Source organism: Carassius auratus, chromosome 30 (genome assembly GCF_003368295.1).
Source record: "Carassius auratus strain Wakin chromosome 30, ASM336829v1, whole genome shotgun sequence".
Lineage (NCBI taxonomy): Eukaryota > Metazoa > Chordata > Actinopteri > Cypriniformes > Cyprinidae > Carassius > Carassius auratus.
This window is the reverse complement of record NC_039272.1, coordinates 22106059-22119700: the sequence shown is the minus strand read 5'-3', so window position 1 is coordinate 22119700 and position 13642 is coordinate 22106059. Positions and strand designations below refer to the sequence as shown.

The 13642-nt window shown below is 36.1% G+C and overlaps 3 protein-coding genes across 4 annotated transcripts; 2 read left to right on the top strand and 1 right to left on the bottom strand.

The window, feature by feature from the left end:
• Positions 1 to 501: 501 nt before the first annotated feature.
• Positions 502 to 5336, top strand: LOC113049656 (embigin). Of its 2 annotated transcripts, XM_026212188.1 has the most exons (8): positions 504 to 2080; positions 2419 to 2478; positions 3478 to 3667; positions 3816 to 3898; positions 4003 to 4130; positions 4508 to 4796; positions 4875 to 4908; positions 5031 to 5336. In XM_026212188.1, the coding sequence occupies exons 1-8, from the start codon at positions 1969 to 1971 to the stop codon at positions 5092 to 5094; spliced, it is 960 nt and encodes a 319-aa protein (XP_026067973.1). In that variant the 5' UTR covers positions 504 to 1968; the 3' UTR covers positions 5095 to 5336. The 2 variants fall into 2 exon arrangements, with proteins under 2 accessions (XP_026067974.1, XP_026067973.1); XM_026212189.1 differs by lacking the exon at positions 2419 to 2478 and having other exon boundaries at positions 502 to 2080.
• A 1458-nt stretch (positions 5337 to 6794) lies between these two features.
• On the bottom strand, positions 6795 to 9909 carry mrps30 (mitochondrial ribosomal protein S30). Its single transcript, XM_026212175.1, has 5 exons — positions 9284 to 9909; positions 9000 to 9145; positions 8726 to 8831; positions 7709 to 7885; positions 6795 to 7496 (listed from the first exon to the last, which is right to left on the bottom strand). Exons 1-5 carry the CDS (start codon positions 9837 to 9839, stop codon positions 7231 to 7233), a joined length of 1251 nt encoding a protein of 416 aa, XP_026067960.1. The 5' UTR covers positions 9840 to 9909; the 3' UTR covers positions 6795 to 7230.
• A 724-nt stretch (positions 9910 to 10633) lies between these two features.
• On the top strand, positions 10634 to 12471 carry hint2 (histidine triad nucleotide binding protein 2). The gene is made up of 5 exons (XM_026212174.1): positions 10634 to 10797; positions 10959 to 11096; positions 11247 to 11351; positions 11439 to 11511; positions 12214 to 12471. The coding sequence occupies exons 1-5, from the start codon at positions 10720 to 10722 to the stop codon at positions 12303 to 12305; spliced, it is 486 nt and encodes a 161-aa protein (XP_026067959.1). The 5' UTR covers positions 10634 to 10719; the 3' UTR covers positions 12306 to 12471.
• The last annotated feature ends 1171 nt before the right edge of the window (positions 12472 to 13642 follow it).

The window sequence follows — 13642 nt, the reverse complement described above, 5'->3', positions numbered from 1 at the left end:
TTATGTAGATATAATTAATAGTTTCTTAAAAGAGAATTTTGTCATCAGAGAATAGAATAGTTAATCATTTTCAACTTTATGAAGGCGTTGTGTAGAATAAAAAGACTAGACTATTTATTTACTAAAGTTTGTTTAATAATAAGTACATTTGCCTCTGTGATTATTATTATTAATGATGGTAAACTCATAAAATTAATTCATTTCAGAAAAAATATCTGATCTAACAATTCAAATCCTGAATGGTTACAGCTTTGCCAACTGTTACAAGTTTATTTATTTCTACATTAGCCTTAAGTGTGCACTACATTCGTTTAATAGCATCTCTGTGACTATAGATGTTATATATGGTTCACTATCAAGGGGCCTTAGCAAACTTCTAAGAGGGCACATAATATTCCTATCTACTTTAAAATTAGACAAAAGATGTAAAAGAAGCTATATCAATTAAAAGAATCTAGATATTTTCTTATCGGTATCCTTTAGGTAACCTAATTGTAACCTAAATGTGTGACTTCTAGACATGTAAAAGTCATAACTTCATTTTACATTTTTATACATTTTCACTATAGAGTTAAAGCTCACTTTAGGGATTAAACACTACAGGTGGTTAAGCCCTGAACATCCAAACTCACTATTTTAGTTTACTATATTATGCCTTAATCTTTTACCACAATCTGCACTGCAACCTTCACACACTTGATAGCCTAACCATCTCTGCAAACTCATGCTATTCATGTGCTGCTTAAGCACAGTTGTTCATGGACAGGAATAACTGAAAATATTTATTTATCTGCTCCTGGGACTCTCACCTTTTGGAAGACAATATTTTTCTCTTAAACAAGTCTTCAAACAAGCCCTTACAGAGGGTTCACCACAAGGTGAAAGCAAAGTCAGACTTGACTTTGCAAAAAGACTTCTAAAAAGCCTGACCACTTCTGCAAAAGCATTCTTTGTGCGGCTGATATTAAGATCAAGCTGTACCAGAATCATGAGAAGATAAAAGTATATAGAAGGCTTGGAACAGCTCGTGATCCAAAGCATACAACATCTGTGAAACACGGTGGAGCAGTGGGAAGGCATGTGGATGCATGGCTTCCAGTGGCACTGTGTTAATGCTGTTCATTGATGACGAGACAAAAGACAGAAGCAACTGGAAGAATTCTGAAGGGGGTATACTCTCTGCCCTGATGGCCAAGTCTGTCTCTTGATCTCAACCCCACTGAGCATGCATTTCACTTGCTGAACTAAAATCAGAAAGACCTACAAACAAACAGCTGAAGTCGGCTACAGTAAATGCCTGGAAAAGCATCACAAACGAGGAAACCCAGTCTCTGGTGGTGTCCATGAGTTCCAGACTTAAATCAGACTTAACTGCTGAGCTTTAGTCTGTGAGGTGTATACAATGAAATACTGACTACAAGAAACATTTACCTCTGTTTGAATCGTGTGCTTACACAAAATAAATAAATAATAATTTCATGATATAATGTCAAGAAATGTTAAAAGAGGTAAAAGTCACAGCATTAGAGTGTTGAACAGAAAGTTCAGGAACTCTGCAAACGGCCAGTTTGCAATTAATATTTAAGGACTGTAAGTAATACAATCCTCCACTGCAGACTGTTTTTCTCAGCACATGAAAAGCACATAAAATAAATAAAAGGCTACTACATCCACATTTGTGAATACAGAGTGTACCACACAGATGAAGTGTGAATCTGAAGTTGTCAAACATCAAGTTGTGCCAGCACTGGTCACAGTACCTGCTCCATCTCAATTGAGGGTTATGTTACAGGATTTCCAATCATTTGATCAGGCAGGGCTGTGGCCGCCTCCTGACACTCATGATTAATTTAAAACAGGAAGCTGCAAGCGTACACCAGTCCTGCCAAGTCACCATGGCTGCAGTAGTGAAGGGAGGGGGGTTGGTGTCTCTGGGCACCTGCTTCTGAAAGAGACACACCAGAAGAGATGCATCGCCCCAGCCGCACACAGCACAGCTGCTGCCAAAGATCGCTCTTCTCCATGGCTGGTGTCAGACAGCTCATCTTACTTCTTCTCTACTGTGAGGGGATGAACACTGGTATGTGCATGTCTGCTTCTTAGTGTAGTATCACATTTATGGGGCCTTGTCTTTTTTTAAAAGCTTTGACATTATGACCTTGTTATCATTTAGTCCCTTTATCTGTTGATTTTTCCAGTGTTTCTAGGGGATCTTAATGTGATTGTTAAATTATTGTAAATCATTTTAAGATCATTCCTTGGTGTTTTATTAATCTGGATTGAGGCTTCTAAATAATGCAACTTTCATTTAACCTTGACTAGGCCGGTCTCTAGCAGAACGGTGAGTAGGTAGCGTCGCTTATTCAGTGCAACATCATATGGCGTGTCTTTTCTTTTCTTTTCTTTTTTGTTTTTTAGAAACAACCCCTTCCCCTCAGTCTGATCCTTTAATTACAACACGAAAAGCTGTATCCAAAGGTACGATTACCCTGTCATACAGTATATTATTTTTAGCCAGAACAAGTATTCATTTGACATCACTAGATTACATCAATAGATATTTGTTAATGCACAAATGATAAAATTATTACAGGAGAAGTTAACCAGGAAAAAAAATTGCTTAAGAATATATTCACCCTCAGGCCATCCAAGCTGCAGATGAGTTTGTTTCTCCTTCAGAACAGATTTGTGAATTTGGAAAAATCACTATATCCCTTGTTCCCCAATGGGTGCCGTCAGAATGAGAGTCCAAACAGCTGATAAAAACATTACAATAATCCACAAATAATCTACACTCCAGTCCATAAATTAACATCTTGTGAAGTGAATAGCTTAATATTTATAATAAATAAAATCCATCATTTAGATGTTTTGAACTTAAAATGTTGCTTCCAGCTAAAATATGTGTCCTTTATCCATTTTGCTTTCTCCATTGAAAAGGGATTGTTTTCAAGAAAAACAGTCTATACAGATCTAAACAAATATGTTTTTTGATGTGGGAGGACAACAGGAGATGATCTTTTCCACGGGAAAAAGCAATATCATGGATAGAGGAGTTGTATTTTTGCCAGAAGCGACACCTTAATAAATTGTTTTGTTTCTTACAAGCATGTAGCTTTCCGTTTTACAAGACATTAATTGTTGGACTGGAGTAATGTGGATTATTGTGATGTTTTGATCAGCTGTTTAGACTCTCATTCTGACGGCACCCATTCACTGCAGAGGATCCACGGGTGAGCCAGTGAGGTAATGCTACGTTTCTCCAAATATATTTTGAATAACGAAATAAACTCATGTAAACCTTGGATGGCCTAAGGGTGAGTAAATGTCCAGCAAATTTTCATTTCTGGGTGCATTCTTTTAAAATGTGAATAATCTATAATAATTCTATCTTAATTTACTAGAGACTATAGATTGAATGGTACATAATTGCAGTGGTTTGGTTTACTGATTGGGCTACAATTTCTTGGCATACAGGTCAAAATCAAGTCATTATTGAACAGCTGGAAATCCTGACACCCCAGTATATAGAGCTTTTATGTAACCTAACTGATATACCAAATAACCCTCCGTACATTACTGGCTATTGGACTAAAGATGGACAAGAAATAGAAAACTCTGAAGAAACTGTAAATAGAAACAATGAACAGTATATCCTTAAAAAGACGTAAGTGGATGCCTATTTCAGAATGTGTCATCATGTGTCATTTCTAATAAATGCAAAATAATGCAAATGTTAAAGGAGCAAATAAGCAATTCAGTATTACTAAACAATGACTTAACACTGATTAAAGCTGTTTAACCCTGCTTCATAGTTTCAATATACTGGCCAGAGACCTGGGAAACTATTCCTGCATCTTCAGAGAAAATCAGGCACAAGTCACATTTGTTTTAGATGGTATGTTGTCATTTCATGCACACAGTGTGTTGTTTTAATGGTTTATACAATCATATTTATCATTTAGATTATGTTAACCGGATGTATTTTGCTCCCCCCTTAAGTTCCTGTAATAAAAGACAAACGAGACAAGCCGGTAGTGAGTTACACTGGAGATTCAGTTGTACTGGATTGTAAACTCAAACACACACCAAACACCTGGATCTGGTATAAGGCAAACAATACTGGAAAGGTGAAAAAGAAATGGGGAATATGAGATTGATTATACTACTTCAACCTAAACCCTTTTTTTTTTTGTAATATAATTTATATTTTATAATTTTATTTCATTTACTGAAGTTTATGGTAACACTTTATTTTAAGGTGTCCTTGTTACACATGTTCTTACTATTATGATATCAATAAATCATGCATAATTACATGCCAGTAACCCTAATCCTAACCATAACCCTATAGTAAGTACACGTAGTTAATTAACATTACTCAGTACTTAAATGTATAATAACACTGTAACAAGGACACCTTTAAATACAGTTTAACCAAAATGATTTGTAATAGCTGTCTTTAACAATGACAACCCGGTTCATATCAGTGTTTTTCTCTTCACAGGAGCTCATCAATGTTACTGCAAACCCTCTGAAGTACAAGATCTTTATTTATGGGAATAAAACCAAACTGACCGTACTGAATCTGACTGAAGAGGATTCTGGGAAGTACATATGCAGCGCTGAGTTTGATATCAAACCCAGTGAGTCTTACGTCGAGCTGAAGGTCTTGTCGTATACTGAGCCTCTCAAGCCCTTCATTGCTATAGTGGTTGAAGTCATTGTCCTCGTCACACTGATTTTGCTCTGGGAAAAATGCAACAAGCCGCAAAATGACAACATTTCTGCAGGAGGTACAGTAAACTTTAATGAATAATCTTTAAATAGAGCTGTCACCAATTACAAGTAACAAAGGATTTATTCATTTGCAGAGAATGAGCCCTGCTCTGAACAAATCAGCAAACTGTAAGTGTGTTCAGTTCAGTTTATATGATTTTAAAAGATTCAGTGAATATATTTGGTAAAAAAAAATTCAAATAGATCACAGGTTTTTCAGATGTTGGCATTGATGGTGCTTTTTGTTCTAGCACTCGTGATGAAAGCAATGGAGTGGAGAAAAACACAGCAAGACAAAGAAAACTGGAGCACTGAGACATTATTATTATTAAGTGTTATGAGTTATTCATATTAACAGTTGAAAAAAAAGTGTTTATGTAGAAAAACTTTTTATTCTGCTTTATAATCTTGTGGCTTGAATCATCAAGTAACAAGCAATAAGGTTTTTTTGCCTAAACGAATTCAGTCACAGCAATATATGTAAACATATATTATATACCATTACATATACATACTGTATATTACATTCTCTATATTACATAAATGTATAAGGCATGTTTTCATAATCTTCAATATAGTATATACACTCACCTAAAGGATTATTAGGAACACTATACTAATACTGTGTTTGACCCCCTTTCGCCTTCAGAACTGCCTTAATTCTACGTGGCATTGATTCAACAAGGTGCTGAAAGCATTCTTTAGAAATGTTGGCCCATATTGATAGGATAGCATCTTGCAGGTGATGGAGATTTGTGGGATGCACATCAAGGGCACGAAGCTCCCGTTCCACCACATCCCAAAGATGCTCTGTTTTGTTGAGATCTGGTGACTATGGGGGCTATTTTAGTACAGTGGACTAATTGTTATGTTCAAGAAACCAATTTGAAATGATTCGAGCTTTGTGACATGGTGCATTATCCTACTGGAAGTAGCCTCAGACCAGGCAACATTCTTCCAGTTTTCAACGGTCCAATTTTGGTGAGCTTGTGCAAATTGTAGCCGCTTTTTTCTATTTGTAGTGGAGATGATTGGTACCCGGTGGGGTCTTCTGCTGTTGTAGCCCATTCGCCTCAAGGTTGAGTGTGTTGTGGCTTCACAAATGCTCTGCTGGATATCTCGGTTGTACCGAGTGGTTATTTCAGTCAAAGTTGCTCTTCTATCAGCTTGAATCAGTCGGCCCATTCTCCTCTGACCTCTAGCATCAACAAGGTATTTCCGCCCACAGGACTGCCGCATATTGAATGTTTTTCCCTTTTCACTCCATTCTTTGTAAACCCTAGACATGTTTGTGCGTGAAAATCCCTGATCAACTGAGCAGATTGTGAAATACTCAGACCGGCCCGTCTGGCACCAACAACCTTCCCACTCAAAATTGCTTAAATCACCTTTCTTTCCCATTCTGACATTCAGTTTGGAGTTCAGAAGATTGTCTTGACCAGGACCACACCCCTAAATGCATTGAAGGAACTGCCATGTGATTGGTTGATTAGATAATTGCATTAATGAGAAATTGAACAGGTGTTCCTAATAATCCTTTAGGTGAGTCTATGACAGTGTATGAAAATATATACACTATATTAAATTTTTGTATATCCACTGTCATATATTCAATATATGACAGTGTTATTGTCAAGGTTTAAGTGTTCATATGACCTTTTGGAAGTCAATTTAATAATAAAGGTCAATTAAAGAAAATATTTTCTGAAGGCTTTATTGAAGGATTAAATAGCTTCATATGATATAATGAATACGTCGATTCATACAGATTACTTTTTCATATATTTATGTACTTTGTGATGTGTGAGAGCTTTTGATTGATTAGACTTTCAGTTAAGGAACAAAAAGAGCAAACTTACAAAAAAACAAAAACTTTGTGTATCAAACATGAAGAAAATTCTTATGGGCTTGGATCAAGCGACAACCTCCCGCTCTCTCTCGTTTACAACCTGGTTCAAAAAATTATTTAGGTCTATATAGATAATTTTGCCCTTCACGAGAACTGTGAGGGGGTGTTTTTTTTTTTATAACTCATCCGTTTAAATTATATTAAGCCATAAAGTTCTGTATAATTATGGGCGCGGCCACTTGAGTGACAGGTGGATTGCCCCTGGTGACTTTTTGCCCATTTCTAATGATCTGATTTTCAATTGACGTGTGGTGACGCACTGCCAAAATGGCAATGGCCAACTCCACCTATTTTGAGCTTCAAAAACTTTCTACAGAATACTATGACATGAGGGTGAGTAGATGACATAATGTTCATTTTTGGGTTAACTATTCCTTTAAATACATGACTGTGATTTGTTGATCCATCAACCATCCATAATTTTCAGTTCTATTTTAGGCACTTAAACCTAAAACAAAAACTTCTATAACAGATTGTTAAACAAAATTAACATGCAGCTCCATATATTATGTTTATTAACACATAGAACAATCACATCATTTTCAACACTGTGCATTGTTCAGTAAAAACTGCAGCAACAGCCTAAGAACAGTATCGTTCAAGCCCACTATGTCTCCGTCTGTGATTCTCTCATACAGCTGTATGCTTTCTGTGCCCCAGCACACGTTCTTCCTGCTGTTATTGCAGTCAGCCCTTGGACTCAAAGCCAGAGTATTGAGCTGATAGCAGAAAAACGAGAAGAACTGCCCGTCTGTGATGACAGCCTGAGACACAAATGGCCTGCTCACATCCTCTTCACTCCAAAAGCCTGAGCAGATCAAAACAGATTTAGTTAAGGAAGCATGCATGAGCCGGTTCATGTCAATGCCATATAATTGTAAAAAAAAAAAAATATATTTATATTATATATATATATTTATATATATATATATATATATATATATATATATGGATCAATTCAACTGAAGTGTGATCTTAACCTGAGCTCAGGACAATTCCAAAGATAACAGAAACACCAACCTTGATACATAGCTTGCGCCCCTGTCCATGCAAACAGGCTGGCAATAGCGCTGGCCCTCAGGGACAACTCCACCTGATCAGATAACCCTCTCTTGCTCATTTTGTCCCTGCGGAACCGCTCAGGGACCACATGAAACTGTGTGTGACCGTAGCAGCATGGATCTTCCAGTTTGGCACCTGTGGAGTAAAAAACAACATGCACATACTTTCAGAATAAGGTCACGGATTTAAACTGTATAATACTATATATACTATATGATAAGGATAGCACGTTGCTATTGACCTCTGATGTAATACAAGTCAATAAACATTTTTTGTTTTGTTTTTATAAACATTTAAATAAACAGATTAAATTGAATGAAAGATTTATTGGGTACCCCCTGAAAGGTGGCCAGGGCCCCATAGTGGCCCGATTGAGAAAGATTGCCCTACAGTGATTGAACACAAGTGTCGTTATCAGATGCTTCTGTACAAGTGGAAACATCAAAGCGATAAGACACCAATGCTCAATAAATCGTTTACTTTATTAATAATCAAATGACATTTAATTTATAATAGTTATCACTTCTTTTTCAATGTAATAGTCAATTAGCCTAATTTTTTAGTCTTTTACAGTTACAAAGCAACTTTCTCCAGTTATACAGACTGCGCAGAAACGTTTGTGGCTCAACCAATCAGCATTTAGAGTTGCAAATATCTGTTGCTTCATTGGATATTTAAAGACAAAAATCTGGGACTGAAACTATTAAGTATTAAAAACTATTAAGAAACCATTTCTGGTAAATCAAAATAAAGCAGAAATAAAATAAAATGAACATTAGATGAAATTAAACGAAACAAAAATATAAAAGTATAACTGTTGTCTCTGGAACGAAGATAAAATAAGCTTAAATAAGCAACAAGTACTAAAAAAACTGATAAACATACAAACGCTAAAACTAATATGAAAAGTGGCCGTATAAATGTAAAAGTAAAATATTAATAAAATAATATCATATATACTAAAAACACACCAACCTATGAAGATGTTATTGTCATACTGTCTCCTGAACAAGGGCAGCAGGTCGGGAGCCAAAGTGATAATGGGAACTTCAGCAGAGATTTCTGCCTCAAGAGGAACAAACTGAAAGACATTACATCACTATTTAACACATTTATCACACATTAATGCTATTTCTCCTAAACGATGAATGCTGACATTACCTCTTAACATCACTACAGACTTTTACATTGTAGGTTATATGATTTAAATTATTTACACAAACTGTATTGATCATAAACAAAGTCCTGCCTGGGGAAGCTGATGTGGGATCCTGATCTGACTGTGAGGTTTGTCCTCAATCTGAAACCTCATGGGCTCGACCCGTCCTCTCCTGTGGCCCTCTGGAATAGTCCTTTCTGCCCGCAACCAGTAATAGCTGACCTGAGGGTCAAAATCTGCAAATAATAATGAAAAAGCACATGCATTAAAAACCAGAAAACTAATTATAAACGTTAAACAGTATAAAGAGAAGCCACGTTACTAAATAAGCAACCTGCGTTGCAGTAAAGTGTAGAGATGGAGGTCAAACCCACCTAAACTTGAAAGACTCAGCACGGGGTTTTCTTTGGCCAGGAGGTTTTTCAGACCACACACCGCGTTCCTCAGAAACGGAGAGACGAGCTGTTCTTGCTCTTTCTGGGTGAAAGTCCTCCCTTTCATCGCATGCCAGTGTTGTTGAAGGATGGAGCTGCAGACTACATCTCGCGCCTCAGACAGCACGGACTCATCCACCGCCGGCGCAGGGTCATACTTCTCGGGCAGGCCGTTGAGAAACGCCGTTTTGGTATAGTGCTGATACCATCTGTCTGCGTTGAGAGCAAATGTTTGTGGGTAAATCACATACTTCTTGCGCTGAACGCGAGTGAGCGCTCGGATCTTCTCCTGCGCCGTGCACGAGCGCAGCTGCTCGAAATGCTCCGTGACCACGCGCCGCTTCGCCGATTTACTTTTCGCGGTGCGGGAGGGGAGAATGGGTGGATATAAACTCTTTGCTGTGGAAGCCTCAACCTGGACATTTCTGTTACAGGCGAGGCGTACTGACACACTGCAGAGGAAAGGATGCAAGGGCAACCTGCTGCAGGACGCCATGTTCCTCCGCGTGATCGAGCTCTTCTTCTTCTGTGATTCAGTGTCACTGTGTGTTCGTCTGCTGCCGTCTGCTGGAGCGGGTGAGAGGAGAATAAGAGCAATCGACTGATGGCAAACTTGTCAAGCGCTTACACACATATCTTATCTAAAACCATTCTTTACAGAAATAAAAATAATAAGGATAAACTAAACGCTAACAATATAAATGTCTATTTTTTAATAGCTCTGAAACTGTGAAACTATCTTGCTTTTGGCATTGTATTTAGTCAGTTATACAGAAATGTATCAATGAAACTATTCAGTGTTCAAGACCTCTCTAACTTTTATGGGAAAATAAACTCGAATTTTCTAAATATACTGAATATTCTAAAAAAAAAAAAAAAAGTTTAAATTGATCAAAATTGACTATATTTCACATTCAATTTCACACACATTTTACGGAACAAAATAATAATATATTATGTGAAATTACACCACTTTATACCGTTAATCATATTTTTATATGATTGATGTATTTATTTATTTTTGTATTTTTTTCTTGTCCCTTTTTTATATACTTGTATGCATAATTGTATGTTCATTGTTCATTAAATGCATTTGAACGAAAATATGCTTTGTTAAATCAGGACACGAATTGTGAATCTCACAAAGATGTTAAGGGACACATCTCACCTCAAAATAGTAAAAAACAATTTTGAAACTAAAGTATGCATAATTAAGTTTTTTTTTAATTCTTTTCAGCTATTCTGTAATTCAAATGAGACTGCTATTTTGAAAATCACATAACGTTTCAGAACCGGATGTAAACAAATCCTCCGCAGCAGCAGCACGTGAGAGGATCACCGTAGAATATGGACGCTGTTTGTCCTTAAACAGTGCAATGACAGCTCGCAGTATTTTACTAACCCGGCAGCTTTTGCCTCTTGGACTTCATTTACGGCGTGTCTTACCTGTGAAGGTGTTCAGTTCTGTCTTATAAACATACTGTTAGAGTTTAAGTGTGGTCTGTGAATTTAAAGTGCGCAGAAGACTTCATCTCCGTAGACTTAATCTGCTGTGTACATGTTTTAGACATTCAGAGATATTGTTTCTGAGGTTTTGTTTGTTTGTTTGTATCAGACCTTTTGCTCTTCCACACGCGACGAGGTTCTCTTGGCTCAGGAAGCCAGCAAGAAATACGGAAAACATGAACCCACTATATTTTCTAAAATAATTGACAAAACTATCCCTGCAGTTATCATTTATGAGGATGACAAGGTAAGTTACAGACCACAAGCCTTTAGGACCTTTGCTTAATATATTGCTAAGTAACATATTGTGATTTATTTATCTTAATTTTATTTTGTAAAGTTCAAAAATATGAATAGTATGCATATCAGTTTACATATTATATATATGTTGTTGCAGTGTCTAGCTTTCAGAGATGTTAATCCCCAGGCTCCTGTGCATTTCCTGGTTATTCCAAGGATCCCCATTCCCAGGATCAGTGAAGCACACGAGGATGATGCATCGGTTTGTCTGTCCACACACACAGTGTATTAATTTCTGTAATAATTACAGAGGATGACACATCTCTAAGATCTTGAAATTTTCCTCCAGCTCCTGGGTCATCTTTTGATGGTGGCCAAAAACATAGCAAAGAGAGAAGGACTGGATGAAGGATACAGAGTGGGTGAGTAAAATATGCTTTGTTTGAAAAGGGTTCAATTAATCATCTATCCTCTTCATCCTGTAAAGTGTAGCATGTAAAATAATACTAGGAAAAAATAGTTGCTCAAATAGTATGATGTAGAAGAATATGGTGCTCATAATCAAGGTGGAAAAATCACCTCACTATGCAAAAAATATGGTGCAGTTAATGATATTTATATGGTCAAAAGGTAAGATAGCATTCTGGTTAGCTTGTAATGTAAATTAAGGTTTTTGTAACAGTCTAGCAGAATACTTACATAAAATACATATAAATATTGATGTACATCAATGATGTATAGATAATCAAGTAAATCTCAATTCTGTCCAGTTAGTGTTTATTTTTAGATATTACTAACAAGTTATTATACATTAAATTTACGAAAAGACACATGTAGACACATGTACTGTACAATGACCCAGAGTCCACATTTTTACAATTATACTGAAAGGCCTTTACTTGCTAAAAAGTATAAACTATCAACCAGATGACAGAAGGCAAGTAGTAGATTGAGTTTTGATAATGCTGATCAGTTAAAGCCTGTAGAAATGTGTATCAAATGTAATACAGTAGGCTTGCAACTGCAATCTGCAGTTTATTTAGTGTAGTACACTATAATATTAACATGTCATTATGTTTAAAGAATGTATTATTTGCTTAATTATCTGTCATTGTTATTTACAGTCATTAATGATGGAAAAAATGGGGCACAGTCCGTGTATCACCTTCACATTCATGTTCTCGGAGGACGGCAAATGAGATGGCCTCCTGGATAGATGGACCTTCTGTCAGAATAAAAAATAATGCTCTACATTTTTGGAGGAGACGAGCATAACTGATATACAAATAGAAAATGTGTTGGAGATTACCAAAAAAAATAATGTTTGTCAAATAATGAGAGAGTGGGAACAATTTTCTACATTAAAATGAATTTGACTGGTTTTCCGTCTGCACTTTATGTTACTAAGCTGTTGGGTAACCTGCACTTAGCTGGGTTGGGTTACCTTTACTGTTGTTTACTGTCATCACTGGGTAATAAAAATTTTGCAAGGTTCACAGGTTGATATGAGCTTTTTGCTAAATGGGTATTAAATAATTGGCATATGCAAAAAATAATACTGAAAAGAAGGACAGGAAATACATGAATGAAATATAAAGCAGAACAAATTTCTTGCAAAGAATATTCTTGCATAAATTGTTGCATTCAAGACAATGGGACCATTTACATATGATTAATATTGTGAATGATTTAAAATACACAGCAGTTCCTTCTGACAATGTTCCATGAATAAGGGCTGCGTGTTTATACCATGAAGACATATCTCAGGACGTGGTGAAATAAAAACATTCAATCTGAAATCTTGTATTAGACCTGGCTTGGCTTCAGCTGAGGTCATCCTGTAGATCTGTTAACTGCTGAAGGTGATGGTGGTGTGATCGAGTGACCTGGATGGCCAGTGGGCTGGTTTCTATGGGTCACTCATGAGTGTTTATATCAAGTGAACTTTCGTCCTATTTGCTGAAACATCAGATGCAACTGTACAACACATCGTGTCTGTGCTGACTGGAAGAAGAAAGGTGATACAGAACAATAATAATCTTAACCCTTTAATTAAACAACTTTGAGCCTTTTATAATTTTGTTTAATACATATTGATTAAATCTAAATTTAACAAAACAAACCAGGATTTCTGGAGAGTAGTAAAAATATAACGTTCATTTTATCTATTTTTAGGTCAAGGTTGCAAAATAGTAAATGTCCACAGGTGTCTTATCAATAATGAGTTTTGCTTTATCTTATCCAGTCTCTTTCATATTATAGACTTTGTGACCTCTGAGCATATGTAACAATCTTAATGTAACAACGTGTTGATCAATAAAATAGCTCTTCATTTAACTTGTCTCATCTATATAACCTGAAATATCAAAAGCTTGTCTGCAAACATGAATGATTTAATATTAATACTGAAATTTGCTGTTGAAATGTCTTGCAAATGCCATACAATAAAACTTGAATAGGAAGTTATTGTAGAACGCAAATTTTATTTAAACATCATATTTATATAATAGCTGTAAAAAATGTTAGACTTATGTAGGTGTATTGTTAAAAAAG